The following is a 21,414-nucleotide window of genomic DNA, read 5'->3' as shown; positions in this document are numbered from 1 at the left end:
ATCCTATTCTTGGCAATGGTCCATTTGTGCCCCGAATCAGATGGTAACTGGAATCTATTTGATTTGTATTTCAGCATACATTCAACACCTTCAAGTGTTACAGATGACAATATTGGTAAGGGAACATAAACTGCGTGAGATCTGGTTATGTGCAAATCTCGATGTTCACTGACACAGCAATAGCATCTCTACTTCCCAAAGTAATTTATTAGATCTGATTGCATAGCCTGGAGTCATAATGATGAATATAAATGGAAGCTGTTTTCTTTCTTTTCCTCAACTGGATACAAGTCTGTACAAACTGTTGCTTTATCTCCTGACTAAATCCCTCGAAAATGTGCAGGTTAGAAGGACTGGCAATGGTAAATGTGTGGCGTTACGGGGATAGGGTCAGGAAAAGGGCTGAGGTAAGATACTCTGCCTAAAAGTCGGTGCAGACTCGATGGGCCAAATGGCCTCCTTCTGCACTGCAGGGATTCTATGATTCTATACTCCATCTTCATCTCTCTCTATGTAATACTTGTTAGCCTAGTGGCTATAAACAGGTGGCGCATTTACCTGAGGGGACTGGAGTAAGATCAAGTCAGCAGCCTCTATGATGGTAGGTGGTTGAATGGGAGGCTGTTGCGGCCATTCGAGGGCTCTGGGTGGATAAAGATGCAGCAGTGACGAAGGAGAGGATCTTTCACCTTCTGTCAGTATTATGGACTGTGAAGGCTTCTGGAACCTGGAGGACGCACAGGAAATACTGCAAGACAGACAGCAAAGAAATAAATATTAGACATCAATATTTTCAAAGCCTGTGGATGATATATGAAACTCAGAAATGTAGCAAAACAAGGAGGATAGTAAATAGACTGGCGAAATGGCAGCGATATAATTAAATTTGGCACTGAGAAGCATGAAGTGATCCATTTTGGTTGGAAGAATGAGCAGGAAATGAACTACATGATTCAATTTTAAAGGGGATGCAGGATCAGAGAGATTTACGGGTGTTTGTTCACCAATTATTGGGGGACATTTGAAGAAAGCATTTAAAAAGCAGTAATAAGCCTTGGCCACATGAATAAAAGCCCAGGGAATAAAAAGAGGAGTGACAGCATGGGTACCAACTTGGCAGTGATGGGAAACAGTGCAGTGGCAAGTGGTTGATTATTCAATTGGACTACTCCTAAAGATGTCCCGGTCTCCATTAATCATGGAGTTCCTACAGTGCAGAAGGAGGCCATTCAGCCCATCAAGCCTGCACCGACAATCCCACCCAGGCCCTATCCCCGTAAATCCCCTGACTCTAAGGGGCAATTTTTTATGGCCAGTCCACCTAACCTGCACATCTTTGGAGTGTGGGAGGAAACTGGAGCACCCAGAGGAAACCCACGCAGACACGGGGAGAACGTGCAAACTCCACACAGGCAGATTAATTAATGACTTAGCTTTGGGTACAGTAAGAAGTCTCACAGGTTAAAGTCCAACAGAGTTATTTGGTATCACGAACTTTTGGAGCGCTGTTCCTTCATCAGGTGAGTGGGTTACCTTTGGGTGTTCAGGACACAATTTCAAAACTTGCAGATGGATTTGGGAAGAATTCTAAAGGAGATTGGACAGGGTGGATAAGGAGCAGCTGTTCCCCTTAGTTGAAGGGTCAGTTATGAAGGGATACAAGTTAAAAGTGAGGGGTGGGAGCTTTAGGGGGGATTTGAGGAAAAGAGCTTTTTACTCAGAGGGTGGTGACGGTCTGGAATGCGCTGCCTGGGAGGGCGGTGGAGGCGGGATGCCTCACATCCTTTAAAAAAAAGTACCTGGATGAGTACTTGGCACGCCATAACATTCAAGGCTATGGGCCAAGTGCTGGCAAGTGGGAGTAGGTGGGCAGGTCAGGACCTTCCATGTGTCGGTGCAGACTCGATGGGCCAAAGGGCCTCTTCTGCACTGTGGTATTCTGTAATTCTGTGAGATACAGGAACAGAGAGTTCAGGGGGCAATAAGTACACAAGTCATTGAAGGCGGCAGAGTTGTTTGAGAAAATGGTTAGGGCGACGCAGAATCCTGTCCTTTATAAATAGTGGCATAGAACACAGAAAGCAGCTCTGGTTATTAGGGTAGAACCTCAGCTGAAAAAAGGCACAAGGATTTAAAGAGACATTAAATAAACCAGCTTTCATCAGCATCTATTACTGGACACTTCAATGTGTTAACAGAAGTGGAAATTATCAACAGTCATTTCCACACGACTATAAACAAATAGAATCTGTATTGAACACAGGATGTATTTTAAGGATACATGTGTTAACAAAATATAGAATTGTATTATAAACTCATGGAGTCCCAGCTTGCAAATAACCCTTCATCCTGATCCAATGTTCTCAGATTACTGTTACATTAAATCATATCGATGGAGGGTTTCCTCCGAGATCTGCCAAAAAGCGGCAGCTGTATTTAAGGATCATTCAGCAATTCCAGATTAAGGCATCTGCTGATAGTTTTAGGAAATAGCAACACATCCTGATGCTCCTGTTTATACCGTGATTATAGAGCAGGTGAAACTCAACTTAAATCTTCATAATGGCTGTCGTGTGCCAGCACAGACAGGCGAGGCCACCTGAACTCTTTCTCTTCTGTATTTATTTTTTAACAGGGTTGAACTTGTGCAGAGATTCTCCTGGTTGTCTGGCAGAACTTCGACCGGAGAAATCCCAGAGAAACTCTGGTTCGATTTTCATGGAGGAGGTGGACTCATTTAAGGGTGGCACGGTGGTTAGCATTGCTGCCTCACAGCGTCGGGCACCTAGGTTCGATTCCTGGCTCGGGTCAGTGTGTGTGTGGAGTTTGCACGTTCTTCCCGTGTCTGCGTGGGTTTCCTCCGGGTGCTCTGGTTTCCTCCCACAGTCGAAAGATGTGTGGGTTAGGTTGATTGGCCATGCTAAATTTCCCCTTTAGTCTCAAGGGGACCATAAGGGCAAATGGGGTTATAGGGATCGGACCTGGGTGGGATTGTGGTCGGTGCAGACTCGATGGGCCGAGTGGCCTCCTCCTGCACTGTAGGGATTCTATGATTTCTGGTTTGTGAACCAGGGGGACGGGCGGGGGTGGAGTACTGACTTCATCAAATTAGCCAGGCAGATAGTGAGATGGAACCCAGAATGGGTTAGAGAAATGTTATTAAAATTCAACTGCTGGCAGAGAAGACGTCCGTCAAAACGTCCACTTAATGGAAAGCCACATTAAAACCTATCCAGTTCTGCCCACCCTGTTCCTGACAGGTTGGAACTGTTTAGCTTTACACACTCCCAGTGGCTGCCCATTCCTGAAAATATATCTTGGAACATTAGACGGCAAACTCTTAAACTCATTAATTACATAAATGTAGCCAATGAACAAGTGACATCGCTTTCCTGCCCTCCTGGAATTCGGCAGGGTCAGCGGCAAAAGCGGCAGACTGGCATGGAAGCCACCAATGCCACTTTTTATTTGGTTGCCTGTTTCCATGCCGACCTGATTCGGCATGCAAAAACCCAGTCCTGTGTCTCTATACTTTGCGCGGATCATCCATCATCACAACTGGGAGTTAACTCCCGTGGAAAATACGGGCTATATTCTAGCTGTGTCAAGTCTGCAATAAATAACAAAACCTAAATCTGATCAGCGTTAAGGATATATTACAACATACCAAACAACTGAAATATGTTACATGTTGAGCTTCAAACCTCACTCAATGTTTCCACTTAATGTTTTAAAATTTTAAAGTTTATTTATTAGTGTCACAAGTAGGCTTACATTAACACTGCAATGAAGTTACTGTGAAACTCCCCGAGTCACCAGACTCCAGCGCCTGTTTGGGTACACTGAGTGAGAATTTAGCACGGCCAATGCACCTAACCGGCAGGTTTTTCAGACCGTGGGAGGAAACCGGAGCACCCGGAGGAAACCCACGCAGACACAGAGAGAATGTGCAAACTCCGTGCAGACAGTGACCCAAGCTGAGAATCGAACCCGGCTCCCTGGCGCTGTGGGGCAGCAGTGCTAACCGCTGTGCCACGAGTGCTGGTGACTTATTCTAAACATCGCATCATTCTCATTCAGGAAATGCTTCAACTTTCAAGAACAATTGAGCTCATGGAAAAATAACAACAGGAAAGAATAATCCTGACCCTCTCTGAGTTGAGAATCTAACGTAAAGTTCCATCTTCCTGTAAAACGTGGAATAACGCGGTGTCATTTAGAAAAGCAGGAAAAGCATAACAAAAATATCATCACCTGTCTGGTGCAAACGTCCCATGGGTACTGATGCAATGTACTCCTGGCAGTACATATTCCATGGTGAATTGTTCTTGAGGTATGAGGTACACTTTGTTCTGTAACATATAACAGGAATTAGCCACAGCTCTGTCCTTGACCCTGTTTTGGTCAAGTAGAATTTGAAATCAGAGTGTTCTATCATTTTACCCCATTAGCCACTAGTCACAGTTATGAATCACTGATATCCCATCATTGCAGCTACAGAAGTCTGTGATCAGCTATCAAGGTTTTAGGAGCTTTTTAAAAAAAAAATCATTCATGGGGTGTGGCCGTCACTGGCTGGCCCTGCATTTACTGCCCATCCCTATTTGCCCCTCACCTGAGTGGCTTGCCAGGCCATTTCAGAGTCAACCACATAGCTGTGGCTCTGGAGTCACATGTAGGGCTAGACAAGACGGCAGGTTTCCTTCCCTAAAGGACATGACTGAACCAGATGGGTATTGACGATGATGGTCATCGTTAAGATCTTTAATTTCAGATTAAAGGACAGACCATGGCGTAGTGGTATTGTCACTGGACTAGTTTTAGGAGCTACTGTATTACCTGTGGCATGTTAAGAGAAGTTGTACTTTTTTCCCCACAAAGAGGACATTCCTAAGACTTCACAAGTCGGCAGGAGGCACTCATCATCAACCGTATGGTTATAAGCAATATTTTCAGATACAGTGATAGAACGGAGAACCATTAGGGCACATCAGAGAATCATTTGATAAAACTCCAACACGTAGGTTAGCTTCTTGTTAGGGAAATTTTTAAGGACCAACTCCACAATTAGAGGGACCTACTGAGGAGCATTGATTGCAGGGGAGAATTGGCCAGGAAATAGCGGCCTACGGTACTTGACTTTAGCTCAAGTGTATTGAAGTCTGGGGCTGCCAATCCCCTCTAACTGAGAGTGCCTGATCTGTGAAGTCTCACAACAGAAAGTTGGTGCTCAGAGGATACAATAGGTTTCAACAACATGCAATATGATTTGGTTTATACCCGAGCATTGCGTTTGACAGCACGTTTCAGCAACCCTTGTAACAGAGGAAAAAAAATAGCGTTTCTCCCCAGTGTCATCGTTTTCTCCTAAAGATCTAGCAATTCCAGCAAGGGTTTGGTTCCACTGGCACAGGACGCCGCCGCCTGGCATGTCAGTCTACTGTTATTATGTGAGTCTGAACAATCAGTAGCAGGATTCTCAAATATCTAGATCAAAGTTCAACCAGACCCAGGCCTGAACCTACCCACAGGTCAGCAGGAGCTACTGGCTATTTGGTTGACAGGGAGGGGTGGAAGAGGGGTTGGAGGGGAAGGGTAACACTTTCCTGATTGTAACACTCCCTAGCACAAGGACTTTGAGGTCAATGCCCAACTGTGCACTGATATTAATACTGAACACTGCTGTGTAATTTCCCAATCCTCTACGTGCTTTATAAATAGTAAGATTTGCCTGTATACCGCACAAGAAACAATAGTTTTCACTGTATCCCAATACATGTGACAATAATAAATCAAATTCAAATCTCAAGCTACTGGGGCTAAATTTTAACCTCGCATTGTCAATTCTCCAATTGGTTTCATAAACGTTTACTGGGCAAGAATTAGCAGATAGGAAATGGTTATATCTGAAACGATACGCAATGTCCTACCAGTAAAATGTTGGCCGAGTCTGCAGTGATCTGCAGCTTAACGTCGGTTGTTAATTCATACACAGCAACGCGGTTCATAGAATCAATTGCAACTCCGTGACACAGAAAACTGGAATGAAAAACAAACTTTGAATTACAGGGGTGGAAAGCAAATGAAAATTCGCTCAAAGCATGCTCGTTTCGTTATAAGGAATATATCCCAAAAGCTCTTTACAATTTATGGTGCAGCACTCCATTAGCCCGGTTCATCATTACTCAGAATTGGCTATTAAACCACACTGAAGAACTTTCCAATTCTTCGCCTATTTACTAGGCCACACAGCAGGTGAGAGGTGGGGAAGACAAGTGGCACTGAGTAGCCCAGGGTTCCAGCTGGGTGCTTCCTTTCTTCGACACAAAGAAGGAGCTGCATGTGTCGAGGATCGGGAATGTAGATGGTGGGAAAATGACAAAGATGAACTCAGTTCCCAGCACCTGGAGCTTTGATATAAAGAGAAGGCTGGCAGTCAGACTTGGTTTCACCAGCTGAATCATAGAATCCCTACAGTACAGAAGGAGGCCATTTGGCCCATCGAGTCTGTACAGACCACAATCCCATCCAGGCCCTACTCCCATTACTCTCATTGACCCTAGCTAATCCCCTTGACATTAGGGTCAATTTAGCATGGCCAATCAACCAGACCCGCACATCTTTGGACTGTGGGAGGAAACCAGAGCACCCGGAGGAAACCCATGCAGACACGGGGAGAACAAGCAGACTCCGCACAGACAGTGACCCGAGGCTGGAATTGAACCCGGGTCCCTGGCGCTTTGAACTCGTGTTATTTCTAAAACTGGCCGTGCCATTTACACTGCAGGCAGGAATTGCGCCCCAAAATGGCAGTGGGAGATGAGGCCATGCTGGCTGGTTTGCCAATACCATCACCCTGGGGAAGCCTAGTTCAGGGGCATTCTGTCACTACCTAAGTGGTGGGTGGACAATTAAGCTAATTTAGTGGCCAAACAAGCAGAAAGATATGAAAAAGAACAGACACAGTCAACCACACTGAGAGGAATCTGCAGCTGAAGAAAAAAGGAAGATGCACCAGAAGCGCCAATATAAAATGTTGCATCATTAGAATAGATGCAACCGAGACGGAAAGACTGGGAGAATGGAACAGAGTCCATATAGAAAGCGGGATGAGAGGGAGTGTCGTCAAGGCAGCAGTGGGAGTCTGTGGGCTTGTAGTGAATATTAGTTGATACCCTGATACCCGAAAATGGAGACATGGAAGTTAAGGGTCAGAGATGGACCGACCACATGAAGATGAGGGAAGAGTGGAAATTGGAAACATAGGGTGGGATTTTCCGGCCGTGCTTGTCCCAAATCCGGAAAATCCCGCCTGAGGTCAACGGCCCTTTGCATGGTTCTCCCCCCCCGTCACCCGCTACGATTCCTGTGGCGGGCGGGACGGGAAAATTCCACCCAATGTCAATAAAATTTTCCAGTTTATGGTAAAAGCAGGAGCTGGCACCAATACACTCATCCATGTATTGGAAGGAAAGTGAGGGAGGGAGGGACTGGAATAAGGAATGTTCCACATATCTCACAAAAAAGGAGGCTTTGTTAAGACCACGAGGGTGCCCATGGCAAAAATCTTTTATTTGAAGGAAGTGAGTGGAGTTGAAGGGAAAGTTGGTCAGTGTGAAAGAGTCGGATGGTGGTGGTTGGGAACTGGTGGGAATCTCCATCCATGCAAGAAGCAGAGAGCTCTCAGGCCATCCTGGTGGGGATTGGAGGTGTACGCCGGTGAGGGCCCAGAAACTGTTGGAAGTACAGCATCGGAAGAGCCCCGTCATCTTTCAGCGTGCTCTTTGGCCACTAACTGGCCAATCCAGGCAGAATCCATGTCGAGTGATTGTTCCCGACATTATGGGATCAAGACTCACATTTGATCACATTGGAGTCCTGGCCAAATGCAAAATCCTGCCCCACATATCACCATCTGCCCCAATTAATCAGCACGATAAAGATTATTCTTCAAAGATTCTGTGTATCCATTATTTTTGACCCACAGTAACTGATGTGGATTGCTTCTGGAGCGATCATTACTTATATTTTCCCACACATCCGAAAACATCTCCGCACATCTGGCCAACTGTCAACCCTGTTATCTGCAACTTTCAGTATCGACACAAGTATGTTAGTGTTGACTTTAGAAATAAGTGGTTTGAATTCCAATTACGTTCCATCCAAACTCAAGCCAGATTGCGAAGCCCCGAGAATTGAAAATTAAAACTCTGCAGTGCCAACAAGATTATCAGGTCTCTTCTTTCTAAATCTCTTACAGCTTTTACCCTTTCCTTTCCAGTCTCCCAATTAAGATTGCTCGAAAGGATTACACTCACTCATAGCTTAAAGACAGATGAGATGGCTTTTTCCCACGCTTTGCAGACAATGGAAGATATTTAGATCCAAAAGTCTGCAAAGGGCATCGAATGTCTGTTGCAATAAATGAAGGATTAATGCACTTGAAGACTGCATTATCAGAGAAATTAGCCACACAGTTAGTTGATTGCAAAACTAATGTTATTCATGTCTTCAAGCCCGATTACTGGAATTCTCTGTTCAGGGACACGAGGGCAATTTAATGCTACCCACCCAATAGGAACAAGGTAGGCAATCATTAAAAGCACCCAGTCAACGTACCCACTCTCGAACTACTGGGAATTGACCCGCAATGATTTCTTCATGTCCTTCTGAGTGGGTGGCAAGGACATGCCAAAGTCAGACGGATCTTATTTTTAAAAAGGTGCATGTCGGGTCCCAATGATGTCATGCATAACTGACGGCCATTTTTACTAAATGGACTGAGCAGGGACTGGGCAACACAGAGTCTGCACGTTTTTCCCGTGTCTGGGTGGGTTTCCTCCAGATGCTCCGGTTTCCTCTCACACTCCAAAGATGTGCGGGTTATTTTGATTGGCCATGCTAAGTTGTCCCTTAGTGTCCCTAATGTTCATCCCCAGCTGAACATTCACCTTGAAAAATTAGTAATTTGGAAATGATAAGAGGTGCTGCAAATTTACTTTCAGAATTACTGAAGGAAACCAACGGTAATGCCACCAAGGGAGAGCGGAAAGATAGGGGAAAAAAAAGTTTCCACTGGCTAGAAGGTTTGTAACCAGGGGGCTGGCCTGGGTACGATGCTCTTTCTGAGAGTTGGTGCAGCGTGAATGCGTGGGGTTGCGGGGATAGGGCCTGGGTGGGATTGTTGTTGGTGCAGGCTCTTTCGGCACTGTAGGGGTTCTATGATTCTGTTCTGTGATCTCTGGACCAGCGCGTTTTCCCACTGGCATCGCAGAGAATCGGGTGTGGATGGAAGCTCCTATCCGGCCTACATCTGTATCGGTTTCCTGCCAATCTGCAGCGAGATTACTGATTCACTGTGGCGGCCAACATCAGCACATCCCGCTAAAATCAATTTTTGGGCCTCAGGACAATTCCCCGCCCCCCCAACCCCCCTGCAAAGAAGCTACCATTCTCTATCGTCTGGCCAACAGAATTCCAACCAGCTTACCTGTATTTGCAATGATTCAGCCTGACGGTGCCTGGCTGGTCTTGACCTCCCAAGGCGTTCACAAGAACGCTGATGTCTTGGCCTGGATCTGTCTCAGTCATGTACTCAATCAGCACCACAAAGGTGCCCGAATGCGGAATCCTCATCCCCAGCTGAACATTCACCTTGAAAAATTAGCAATTTGGAAATGATGAGAGGTGCTGCAAATTTACTTTCAGAATTACTGAAGGAAACCAACGGTAATGCCACCAAGGGAGAGCGGAAAGAGAGGGGAAAAAAAAGTTTCCACTGGCTAGAAGGTTTGTGTGGCTTTTGCTACCAAATAAACCTGTTGGACTTTAACCTGGTGTTGTTAAACTTCTTAGAAGGTTTGTAACCAGGGGGTTGGCCTGGGTACAATGCTCTTTCTGAGAGTTGCAGACTCAATGGGCTGAATGGCCTCTTTCTGCACTGTAGAGATTCTGTGGTTCACACATTGTAGATAACTGACTAAAGAACCAGAGAGAAATAATGTTTTTTTTTTGCTTCTTTAAAAATCAAATGCACTGAGCGGTTATGATCTGAAAAGGTGGTGGGAGCAGATTCAGTAATAACTTCCCAAAAGAACTGGATAAATATTTGAAAAGGACTTTGGGGAAATGAGCATGGGAGGGAATACAATTGGGTGCCAAAACCAATACAGCCTAATACAATACAACCTAATACAACCAAACAACCTAATACAATTGGGTAGCTCTTTCAAAGAGCTAGCAAAAATATGACAGGCCGAGTGGCCTTTTGTTCTGCTGCATGATTCTCTGAGAATGGGGATCAATGCTTAGCACAGTTGAGTTAAGTGGCAGGGCTGTGTAAAAAAATACATATATAAAACTCACAATTATACAAGCAAAATATCTGAAGTTAGATTAATTTAGTCTGGAATGCCCTTGAAGAAAATGCTTTATGCAGCGACTGACCTGCAACCCATTACCTAGGAGCAGTGCTCCGAAAGCTCATGATTTCAAATAAACTTGTTGGACTTTAACCTGGTGTTGAGAGACTTCTTACTGGACTATAACCTGGTGTCGCGTGACCTCTCATCTTGTCCAATCCAGTCCAACACTGGCAACTCCACATCACCGTTGCCCATGAGCATGGAGGGGATCAATGATTTCAAATGGAAATTGGCACTCGAGGAAAATAGATTTGCAGAGCTTCAGCTATAGAGAGAGGGGGAGTGGGACTGACTGTCTTGCTCTGCAGTGAGCTGGCATGGACTTGATGGGCTGAATGCCATAATGACTATGGCTACACTTCAAAAAAACACTTCATTGGCTTTGGTTCATCCTGAGATCATGAGGGCATTATGTAAATGTAAATCTTTCTTTCATTTACCAGTAAATTCTTTGGACTATGCTGACCTAAGGAGGAAAGAATGAATTTGTGTAATTGTCGGATTTGAATAAGCGATGATTTAATTCCACATTTCACTGTCTGCTGTCCACCAGCTGTGCAAACGCAATACTTGTTGATACGTTACTGGAGAGTCGGCCTCTGGGTTCTTGCTGTCTGGAAATGATGGCATTGGATCAGGAAGCCAGCTGATAAAAACTGTGGCTGGATGATGGGGGGAATTGTATCACAGGCTGATACAATCCCTTCAAGTACAGGATGGAAACTGTTCAGTGCATTAGCCGCTTAAAAATTCACTCAACATAATCGTATATCCAAGGTTACAAACAAACACAGCCACCAGCAGATCACACCTCCAATGTCACTGTGCAAAACTCTTAGGTAACACAAAAGTTTAATGAACCAATATGGGGAAATAAGGAGAAGTGAGGAGTTAAAATGTGATTATTAATATTAGTTATTGAAATGATGCCCTGACATATTAGCAGATGAATGCTACAATTTACGGAAGTGGTAACTGGTTTAGTCTAACTCGGTAAAATCTCTTGAAATAGCGGAGGGAAGAATTTCAGATGATTGCGTCAGAGCCTGTTCACAAACACCCCGCCATTTCAGTGACTCACAAACCTGCTCAGCGTTGAGGACAATCATTGACGGGTGTCTCGGAGTGGGTTGCACCACCTGGCACTGACTGTGGAGGTAGTTTTCATAGGCACACATGCCTTCTGTAGCCTGAATCGACGGGAAGCTGTCCAGGGATAGGTGTCTGTACAGCAAACAGCTGAGGAAAAATACATACACTGCATCAGCTAATCGCCACAATTCAGTCATCTTTTCAAACCCAAACATACAATAGAACGTAACACAAAAGCAGAAAATGCTGGATAAACTCAGCAGGTCTGGCAGCATCTGTGGAGAGAAACAGCGGTTGCGATTCTCCCAAAAAAGTTCCAAGTGTCGAATTCACTGGAAAACTTGTGTAAATCACTCTGGTTTTTTCAGTGCGACTTCAGACAAGAATTTCCCACACTCTGTGCAATGCAGAGATCACAATCGGGAATATCGTTAAAAGCTCAGGAGGATGGAGCATATTCATGCCGGAGGCTGACAGAGACGGACCTCTGTGCAAATATTAGTGTGGTGGGTTGGGAGAATCGCCTCAGAGTTACTGTTTTGGATCGATATGATCCTGTTACAGAACTGTTCTGGAGAAGGATCATTTGGACCTCTCTCCACAGATGCTGCCAGACCTGCTGAGTTTATCCAGCATTTTCTGTTTTTATTTCAGATTTCCAGCATCTGCAGTATTTTGCTTTTATTACATTTGACACTTAGAATCATAGAATCCTACAGTGCAGGAGGAGGCCATTCGGCCCATCTAGTCTGCGCTGAGCACAATCCCACCCAAGGCCCTATCCCCATAACCCCATGCATTTACCCTAGCTAATCCCCTGACACTAAGGGACAACTTGCATGGCCAATTCACCTAACCTGCACATCTTTGGACTGTGGGAGGGAACCGGAGCACCTGGAGGAAACCCACGCAGATACGGGGAGAATGTGCAAACTCCCCACAGACAGTGACCCAAGCTGGGAATTGAACCGGGTCCCTGGTGCTGTGAGGCAGCAGTGCTAACCACTGTGCCACTGTATCACCAATTCGCTGAGAGAAAAACTCTTCCATTTTGTGTCAACACACTGAATAAACACCAGGGTTAAAATTTTGAATAAATATTTGAACAAACATTTATTTTTTGCTGTCAATCCTTTGGCAGAAGGAATCTCAAACCTAAATTGCAGGTGCAATGATGCCTGCAATGTTTCTCTGAACAATAGTGCTTGAAGATGGTTCTGTTCGAGGTATGGTTGTATAGTGGTTATGCTACTAGGCTAGCAGAGGCTTGAACCAATGATCTGGAGATAAGAATTCAAATCTCACCACAGCAATTTGGAATTGTAATCTGGAATATAAAGGCAGTGAAGGGTATGAAACTACTATTGTCAGCAACAGCAAGTTCTAAGCTTCTACACCAAGCACAGATTTTCAGCGAACTGACAAATGAGAGAGTAAAGTCAGATTGCGAAACCCAAGTCTGCTTAATAATTTTTTCTTTTAGTATTCCATTATGCTGGACACTTGGGATTGAAGGTGGATGTGTACACCATGCTATACACAAAAGCATGTCAACCAGATCAGAAATGGTGTCAAAAGATTTCACACAAAAGGAGAGTAATTAAATGCTGTTCAACCAAAACCCATTACTCTTCTTGTCATACTAACTTCTGAGTGCTGTCCTGAGGGTTTGTTGTATAGGTGCAGGGTTCAGTCACTTTGAGCTGAAGAATTGGTGCTTCATAGTAAGCGCTGGGTAGCAGCACAAGGTAATCCTGCAAGATAAAACAAATGTGAGCCTCTGTACAAGAGTAAATGTTGCATCGTTGTATTTGGTTCTACCCCGCCTAATAAAAATTATACATCTTTGAATAACTATGTCTTCATTTTCCAAACTCCATCCCCATCAAAGCTTCCACCTCTAACAATCTTGGATGAGACAAGTCCATCTGTTGCAGTTTACCTTTTATCATTCTTTTCAATGTTCCTGCAGAAGAGACTGAACATCATCTCCAAAGATTAACAAATGATCCAATGTAGATTGGTAACTTTCATCTCCTTTAGTCTTGGGGCCTCCCTAAGGCTCCCTGCAAACCAAAGCCAGCTTTCAAGTTCCGCCAAGCCTGTCGGGTGAATTCCTGAAGAATATTCCCAGACACTCTGCCAAAGCCTAACGTAAATGTTGGCAGCCTCAAAGCCAAAGACTTGACCAGCAGTTTTCTCCACCACCATCCACACTGGGATTAAGGACACATCTCACATGGGGTAGCAACCCATGGGAAGCAGACTCTGCCTCAAATTCTTGGCCTCCCCTGTACAATTTGGCCTCAGTGGTATCTTCTCCCAACCCAGATGTTTTGGTAGTTTTTTGACGTTAATAAAAGTAACTTTGAAAATGTTGTCTGTACTTTCCCTTCAATTAAAAAAAAGTTTCGTCAGAGAGACCTTTGCATGAAGTTAGGAAGTTTTCAAGCCAATTCTGCTCACTTGGTTAATAAAAAAGATACAATTGTCAAATTGTTACTTGGTTAATCCTGATTTTCTCTAATTGCCTCTGTCTCCAGACTGACATCCCAGACAGACAAAGAAGCTAATCCTTGCAAGTCTCTTGACTGCAGGCATCAGCTGGATGCCTTTTTCCCAGTTCTCAGAACCAAGGCAAGAATGGAGTCTGCAATTGACACAACTAACATTTCCTTTATGAGGTTGGAGAAAATCTTAAATGTTATTTATTGATGGAAGCCAGCACTTTATTGTAGAGAAAATTCTCCCCATCCCCGCCACCAGTTTTAGGAGAATTGTAAACACTTGAGAAGGGGCAGCAAAACAGTTCCAATTGCAATTATTTCATTTTATTATTTGCACCCCAAAATCTCCAAGTAGTAGATTTTGAATGGCATTCCCTTCCAGTGCTGTGTATGAACTTAATAGCACATTCTGATTGCGCAAGTGAGTTGTTAACTGAAGCAATAAGCAACTACTTCCAGGAATATACAGTACTTCCAGTATAACTTCCAGTTGTACTTCCAGTTATATACAGTAAATGGCAGAACCCTGAAGAGTATTGATAGGTAAAGGGATCTGGGTGTACAGGTACACAGGTCACTGAAAAGTGGCAATGCAGGTGGAGGAGATAGTCAAGAAGGCATATGGCATGCTTGCCTTCATTGGCTGGGGTACTGAGTTTAAAAATTGGCAAGTCATGTTGCAGCTTTATAGAACCTTAGTTAGGCCGCACTTAGAATATAGTGTTCAATTCTGGTCGCCACACTACCAGAAGGATGTGGAGGCTTTGGAGAGAGTACAGAAAAGATTTACCAGGATGTTGCCTGGTATGGAGGGCATTAGCTATGAGGAGAGGTTGGAGGAACTTGATTTGTTCTCACTGGAGCGACAGAGGTTGAGGGGAGACCTGATAGAAGTCTACAAGATTATGAGAGGCATGGACAGAGTGGATAGTCAGAAGCTTTTTCCCAGGGTGGAAGAGTCAATTACTCGGGGGTATAGGTTTAAGGTGCGAGGGGCAAGGTTTAAAGGAGATGTACGAGGCAGATTTTTTACACAGAGAGTAGTGGGTGCCTGGAACACGTTGCCGGGGGAGGTAGTGGAAGCGGATACGGTAGTGACTTTTAAGGGGCGGCTTGACAAGTACATGAATAGAATGGGAATAGAGGGATATGGTCCCCGGAAGGGTAGGGGGTTTTAGTTCAGTCGGGTAGCATGGTCGGTGCAGGCTTGGAGGACCGAAGGGCCTGTTCCTGTGCTGTAATTTTCTTTGTTCATTGTTCTTGAAAGAATCAAAGGAGTGATGGGGGAACATTTTGGAAACAAATATTTACTGTTACCAACCTCAAAGCAAATAATTAATTAAAAACATGAGGTTTTAACAGCTCAGATCTAAATGTAGCTCTGTGGATTTGGCAGAAGGCAACACGCCACCACCCAAGGCTCGAGGAGAATCTGCAGCAGATACCATGTGACAGAAATAATATTTTTAAATAGAATTCCTGGTTTCGGAGCTGCGTCTGAACTGCCCTGTAAGGGAAGCAAGCTGACAAGTCTTGCCTTTCGAGGGGAGGAAGAGTTTTAAGTACCATCTCTTAGTCGATCAATTGAGAGTCTTCATTTGATGCCCCTATGGATTTATCTGATGGCCAAACCATGATACTCTCCTAACCAAGGATGTGGACATTACAGGAATCAACACTTTTTTTAGTTTATTTCTCAGGGTCACAAGTAGGTTTACATTAACACTGCAATGAAGTTGCTGTGAAAATCCCCGAATCGCCACACTCCGGCGCCTGTTCGGGTACACTGAGGGAGAATTTAGCACGGCCAATCCACCTAACCAGCACGTCTTTCAGACTGTGGGAGGAAACCGGAGCACCCGGAGGAAACCCATGCAGACACGAGGACAAAGTGCAAACTCCACACAGACAGTGACCCAATTGAACCCGGGTCCCTGGCGCTGTGAGGCAGCAATGCTAACCACTGTGCCACCCAGTAAACCAGTGAGAACAGAAGAGAAATCATGAAAGCGTCTTTTTAATTAAAATATTGTCCCTGGGTGGCTAGGATTTTCTCATGTACAAGTTGGGTCTTGTTGCACTCAGTTTTCAAATCCCTAAACTGTTTCCTGTGCCTCCATTGGCACAACACCATATTGGCAGGGGTGGCTTTTGCAGCATTCATGCCATCTGACCGTAGCCAGTGTGAGGCACTTTGCAAATCAGGGCTTTGATGTTTGTTTGAAGATTCTGGGTGCATATTCACCAGCCTAGAGCAGAGAGGGCACCCCAGGCTGTGGTTTGCTCTAGACAACCGGGTCAACTTGTAGCCTGTACCCGCATTGAAGTCCTTCTAAGGAACTGCAGGAAGCCCCAACAGAAATTTAAGTTTTTCTTTCTATGCTTATCTCAAATGGAGCCAGGAGTTGCAGAAATCTGTTGCGAACTCACATTAACCCCCCTCCTTTCATCTATCCTGCTACCCCCACCCCACCCTAATATCCAGCCCAAGCCTCTTTCTCTTTAATGTTATCTCCCTGCCCAACAACACTTGTAATAACAGCTCAACACGTGGCTGTGGGAGCAGAACATTAGTTGTGACAATTACTCGACACAAAGTTGTTTTTTAAAACAATACGCACATGGACCTGTAATGAATTTTCAGCGTTTTTCTTTGTTATCCCAAGTTTTGACCCTTGGCTAATTTGTATAGTAAAGAAATCCCTTAAAACATAATCTCAAACTTCGGATCAGAGCCAAATGTCTTCCTTGCACGTTCCTGAACTGCACAACTCCCCCCGCCCCCCCCCCCACCCCACCTCCACAAATTAGTAAGGCTTGAATGGGATGTACTGCAGACTAACAAAAATACTTTCAGACATTGGGAAAGGAAATTTGGCATGTCAGCTACAACTCTCACCAACTTTTACAGACGCACCATAGAAAGCATTCTTTCTGGTTGTATCACTGCTTGGTATGGCTCCTACTCTGCCCAAGATCGCAAGGAATTACAAAAGGTCGTTAAAAGTAGCCCAATCCATCACGCAAAGTAGCCTCCCATCCATTGATTCTGTCTACACTTCCCGCTGCCTTGACAAAGCTGCCAGCATAATTAAAGACCCCACGCATCCCGGACATTCTCTCTTCCCCCTTCTTCCTTCGGGAAAAAGATACAAAAGTCTGAGATCACATACCAACCGACTCAAGAACAGCTTCTTCCCTGCTGCTGTCACACTTTTGAATGGACTTACCTTGCATTAAGTTGATCTTTCTCTGCACCCTAGCTATGACTGTAACACAACATTCTGCACTCTCTCGCTTCCTTCTCTATGAACGGTATGTTTTGTCTGTATAGCGCGCAAGAAACAATACTTTTCACTGTATGATAATACATGGGACAATAATAAATCAGATCAAAAAAATCAAAAGTACATAGTGTACCTCTAACTACCACAACCATCGCTCAAGTTAACATTTGTTCTGCCCCAAAGAAACCCATCAGTACACCACAGTGCATTTCGCTCTTGCACATGGAGCCCAGCACAAATGGTTCTTACCAGGAGGATATCCTCTGCTTCGATGACCACAGACCATGCACCAGGGTTGAGGACGAATGGTTCCACAAATGTATTCTGTGGCACAGTGACAAAGTTTGGCTCTGAGCTGGGGGCAAAAATGATCTGCTTTGTCTGCTCTGAACCTGGGCACCAAGACACAAAATAAAACGTTACTGCTCCATTTAAATACAAGACCATGAATACGATCAATACCAGCAGGACAAGGGTGGAATAATGACTTCATAAAACAAAAGATTTTGTGTAACGATGGGGGCTTTTCCAGATTCCCAGTGAATCTCTCTATTGAATCACACAGTTCCTGAGCTTAACAAGGACGATACAAATGAAATCTGCTTGGTGTGAAAGGTGTGAAAACTCGTGGGAGTTTCCAAGACCTCTTGTAGGATACACTGTGTAGCAACAAAGTTGGCCGTTTACTTTAATTCCTTCAATGTCCTTCAATAGCCAGTCTATTCACAAGATGACCACGGATAAGGGAGGCCGCTTGGGCTATCATAGTTCATCCATCTGCATTGGCTGCAGATTTTCATTCTTATTATCCATCCGAAAGTTTTTTGTAACTGTTGCTTATTTTCTCTGTGAAAATAACTTCCTCATATCAGTTCTACATTTGTCTTTTACTCCTATTGCCTACGGGTAAAGTGGGTAAAGCTCAGTGGTAGAGAGATCATTTGACTGCAGATCACCAAGCCCCCAGTTCGTATCCTGGTGCCCCTTTTAATGGTTGGTTGCCATGTTTTGTGGGGAATCGGTTAGCCTGACTGCGCGGATTCAATTCCTGTAGAATCATAGAATCTATAAAGTGCAGAGAGAAGCCATTCGGCCCATCGAGTCTGAACCGACCACAATCCCACCCAGGCCCTATTCCCTTAACCCCACATATTTACCCTGCTAATCCCCTAACAGTAGGGTCAATTTAGCATGGCTAATAAACCTACCACGCACATCTTTGGACTGTGGGAGGAAACTGGAAATACCCGGAGGAAACCTATGCAGACATGGGGAGAATGTGCAGACTCTGCACAGTGACCCAGGCTGGAATCGAACCTGGGTCCCTGGCACTGTGAGGCTGCAGTGCTAATCACCGTGCCACCCAATACTGACTGAGGTTACTCATGAAGGGCCCACCTTCTCAACCTTGCCACTCGCCTGAGGTGTGGTGATCCTCAGGTTAAATCACTACCAGCCTATGCTCATCTGGGACTATGGCAATGTTATCTTGTATCGCCTACGGACATAATTTGGCTTGAAGCAAAGTTCTGAATGTACCTTTTTCTATCCTGCTTGCTATCTTACATACATCACAGCCACTTCTAATTCAGTATGCAATCATTAGGGTCATAAAGTCTTTGTATGTCACGTAGGGTTTGAATATTTTACTTTTGCCTCGGTGACTATGACTAAACAGTATAAAGGTGTGCTTGTACTAAAATACATATGCACCGTAGGGATTCTATAATTCTACGGTTAAAGCAGAATTTCTTTGGAATTGTATTATTTGGCATCATACAATAATAACTTACACTTGTAATGACTTCAATGCAGCAAGGTACATCACAGGAATAAAATGAATGCTGAGACAAAGGAAGAGCTATTAAGAGGTCTGTTCAAAAACTTGAGAAAACAGATGTGTTTTAAAGGCGGTGGAGAGGTTTAGCGAGGATTTTCAGTGTGAAGCTGAAATGACTGAAGGAATGGCCACCAATAGTGGGACAAAATTGTGTAGCTTGGCTCTGGGAGTTTCAGGACAGGAGGAAGGGAGCAGCGACGCTACGAGGAATTTATATGCGAGGATGGAGATTTCAAATTCAAGAGATTGGGGCACTGACTGCCAACAGAGGTCGGTGAGCACAGGGGTGGCGGGTGAATGATACTCAAGCTGGGAACTTCCGTTCCGTCCCATCGCAGCGGGCTTTCCTGTGTTGGATGCAGCAAGCTGGTGGGATCTTCCAGTCCCGCCGATGTCTATGAGCTTTTCCGTGGCTCGCACACTCTGCCGCCGGGGAACCTGTCACGAGGGGTTGACTCTGACAGGACTGAAAGCGCATGCTGGTGGGAAGGGCCAGAAAATCCTGCCCTTAGTGTGGGAAAAATGTGACGATACTGTGCCTTTAAGAAATGTATTTTAATCATGTTTCTCTGCAGGATGTTTCTGCAGTCCTTGGCAATTTGTCGGCATTATGTTGTCTGTGACTGGTGTCCTTTATTGTTGCTGAGGCAGTATAATTAATACCATGGTTATTTTAATCTGGACTAATGCAGTGTTTTGTGGTTTGAATGTGTCCCCTGGAATTGGTGAGTGGAGCTTAATTATATCATGTCGCGAGGGACAGTTATGGTTCGCAGAAAAGACCAGTTTTAGTTTCATTTCAGTTGCTGCCAGAAGCTGGTGGAAGAAGGCAGTGTCTCTCTGTCTGGCTCTCTCTCTTCACAGAGGCTTTCAGAAAGTTCCAAGACTGGGGAGGCTCAGAGATTTGATCTAATATTCAAAAGACCAATTCACAACAGGTGTTAAAAAGCTGAAGATCCAGCATCAAATTTAAAAAGTAAAGTTCATTTATTATTGCAGTGTTAATGTAAGCTTTACTTGTGACTAATAATTGAGATACAGACAGAGAGACACTGCCTTCTTCCACCAGCTTCTGTGAGCATATTTGCTTTTTGTGCTAAGCTGAAGAAGGGTGTATGTTTGTGGGATGATGTTTAACTTGGAACAACAGAGAGAGCTAGCTGTTCGGAGTTATACTGTGAAATGCTTAAGTCTTGTAAATGGTCATGGTTATGCCAATTCTTTTCATTATATTTTAACAGTGTTCTTAACAAAAAAGCTTCCTAGTGGGTCACTTAAATCAATCCTGGAGTGAAACACGTTATGCTCAGCCGTGCCAAAATCAAATATAAAATCTTAGAATCATAGAATAGAATCCCTACAGTGCAGAAGGAGGTTATTCGGCCCATTGAGTCTGCACCATCCACAATCCCAGCCAGGCCCTATTCCCGTAACCCCTCATATTTACCCTGCTAATCCCCCTGACACTAGGGTTAATTTAGCATGGCCAATCAACCTAACCCGCACATCTTTGGACTGTTTTAGGGTGCAGGCTAACTTCATAAAACACCTTGGAGTTTCTGGCCTGCGTCTGAACAAAGGGTACAGATGTTGGTGAGGGGAAGATTATTAAGGGTGAAGAATGGAAGGCCAGCATTCCGTTCGTTCATTACGCTGTTGTAAGAAAATTGCAAATCAATGTCAAAGCTACATTTTTCTCCACAGTCTAAAATTGTTTGTTAACAGTAGCTAATTACAGACTGATTTTAACATCAAACACATTGGCCACCCAGCACCAGGTTCCATTCTAAACCCGCGCTGAACTACTTTCAGTGGGAACAATTCCCTCCGCTACTCTGGACCTGAGGAGTCCAGCTGAAAATGGACCTGTGAAATTGAGTGAGCACGGTAAGAAGTCTCACAACACCAGGTTAAAGTCCAACAGGTTTATCTGGCAGCACTAGAAACTAAATTGAGTGAGAACATAGGAGTTTCCTGGCTGGACCAAATCTGCATGTTTGACCGCTTCCCCCCCCCCCAGCCAATCGCATCAGAATAGGGTCGAGTGTAAAAATGGGTGGCAATCAACATAAACTATTGGGTCCCAAGAGAATCACCAACATCACATCATATACTCCTTCTTTAACAATAAAGGTTAAAGTTTTAACTCGTTTAACCATCTGGTGTATAACAGCCACAGCATGTTTCAGAACATGCACCCAGAGAAACTTCTCAATCTGTGCAATGCTTACATTGACACCATGAAAATGCATTCAAAGAAACGT

At 44.4% G+C, this 21,414-nt stretch overlaps 1 protein-coding gene across 3 annotated transcripts in view; it reads right to left on the bottom strand.

Annotated features, from left to right (window-relative positions):
• lama5 (laminin, alpha 5) overlaps nucleotides 1-21,414 on the bottom strand; it is a 297,320-nt gene that overhangs the window by 102,704 nt on the left and 173,202 nt on the right. For all 3 annotated transcript variants that reach the window (XM_078236714.1, XM_078236713.1, XM_078236712.1), the window contains exons 24-30: nucleotides 17,560-17,702; nucleotides 13,164-13,270; nucleotides 11,510-11,663; nucleotides 9,491-9,654; nucleotides 5,931-6,039; nucleotides 4,255-4,352; nucleotides 559-748 (exon numbers count right to left, since the gene is read on the bottom strand). In XM_078236714.1, the coding sequence (XP_078092840.1) occupies nucleotides 559-748; nucleotides 4,255-4,352; nucleotides 5,931-6,039; nucleotides 9,491-9,654; nucleotides 11,510-11,663; nucleotides 13,164-13,270; nucleotides 17,560-17,702 (965 nt within the window). The remainder of the gene's footprint in view (nucleotides 1-558; nucleotides 749-4,254; nucleotides 4,353-5,930; nucleotides 6,040-9,490; nucleotides 9,655-11,509; nucleotides 11,664-13,163; nucleotides 13,271-17,559; nucleotides 17,703-21,414) is intronic.

The sequence above is a fragment of the Mustelus asterias genome, chromosome 20, assembly GCF_964213995.1.
Source record: "Mustelus asterias chromosome 20, sMusAst1.hap1.1, whole genome shotgun sequence".
NCBI lineage: Eukaryota > Metazoa > Chordata > Chondrichthyes > Carcharhiniformes > Triakidae > Mustelus > Mustelus asterias.
This window is presented reverse-complemented; position numbering and strand designations above follow the sequence as displayed.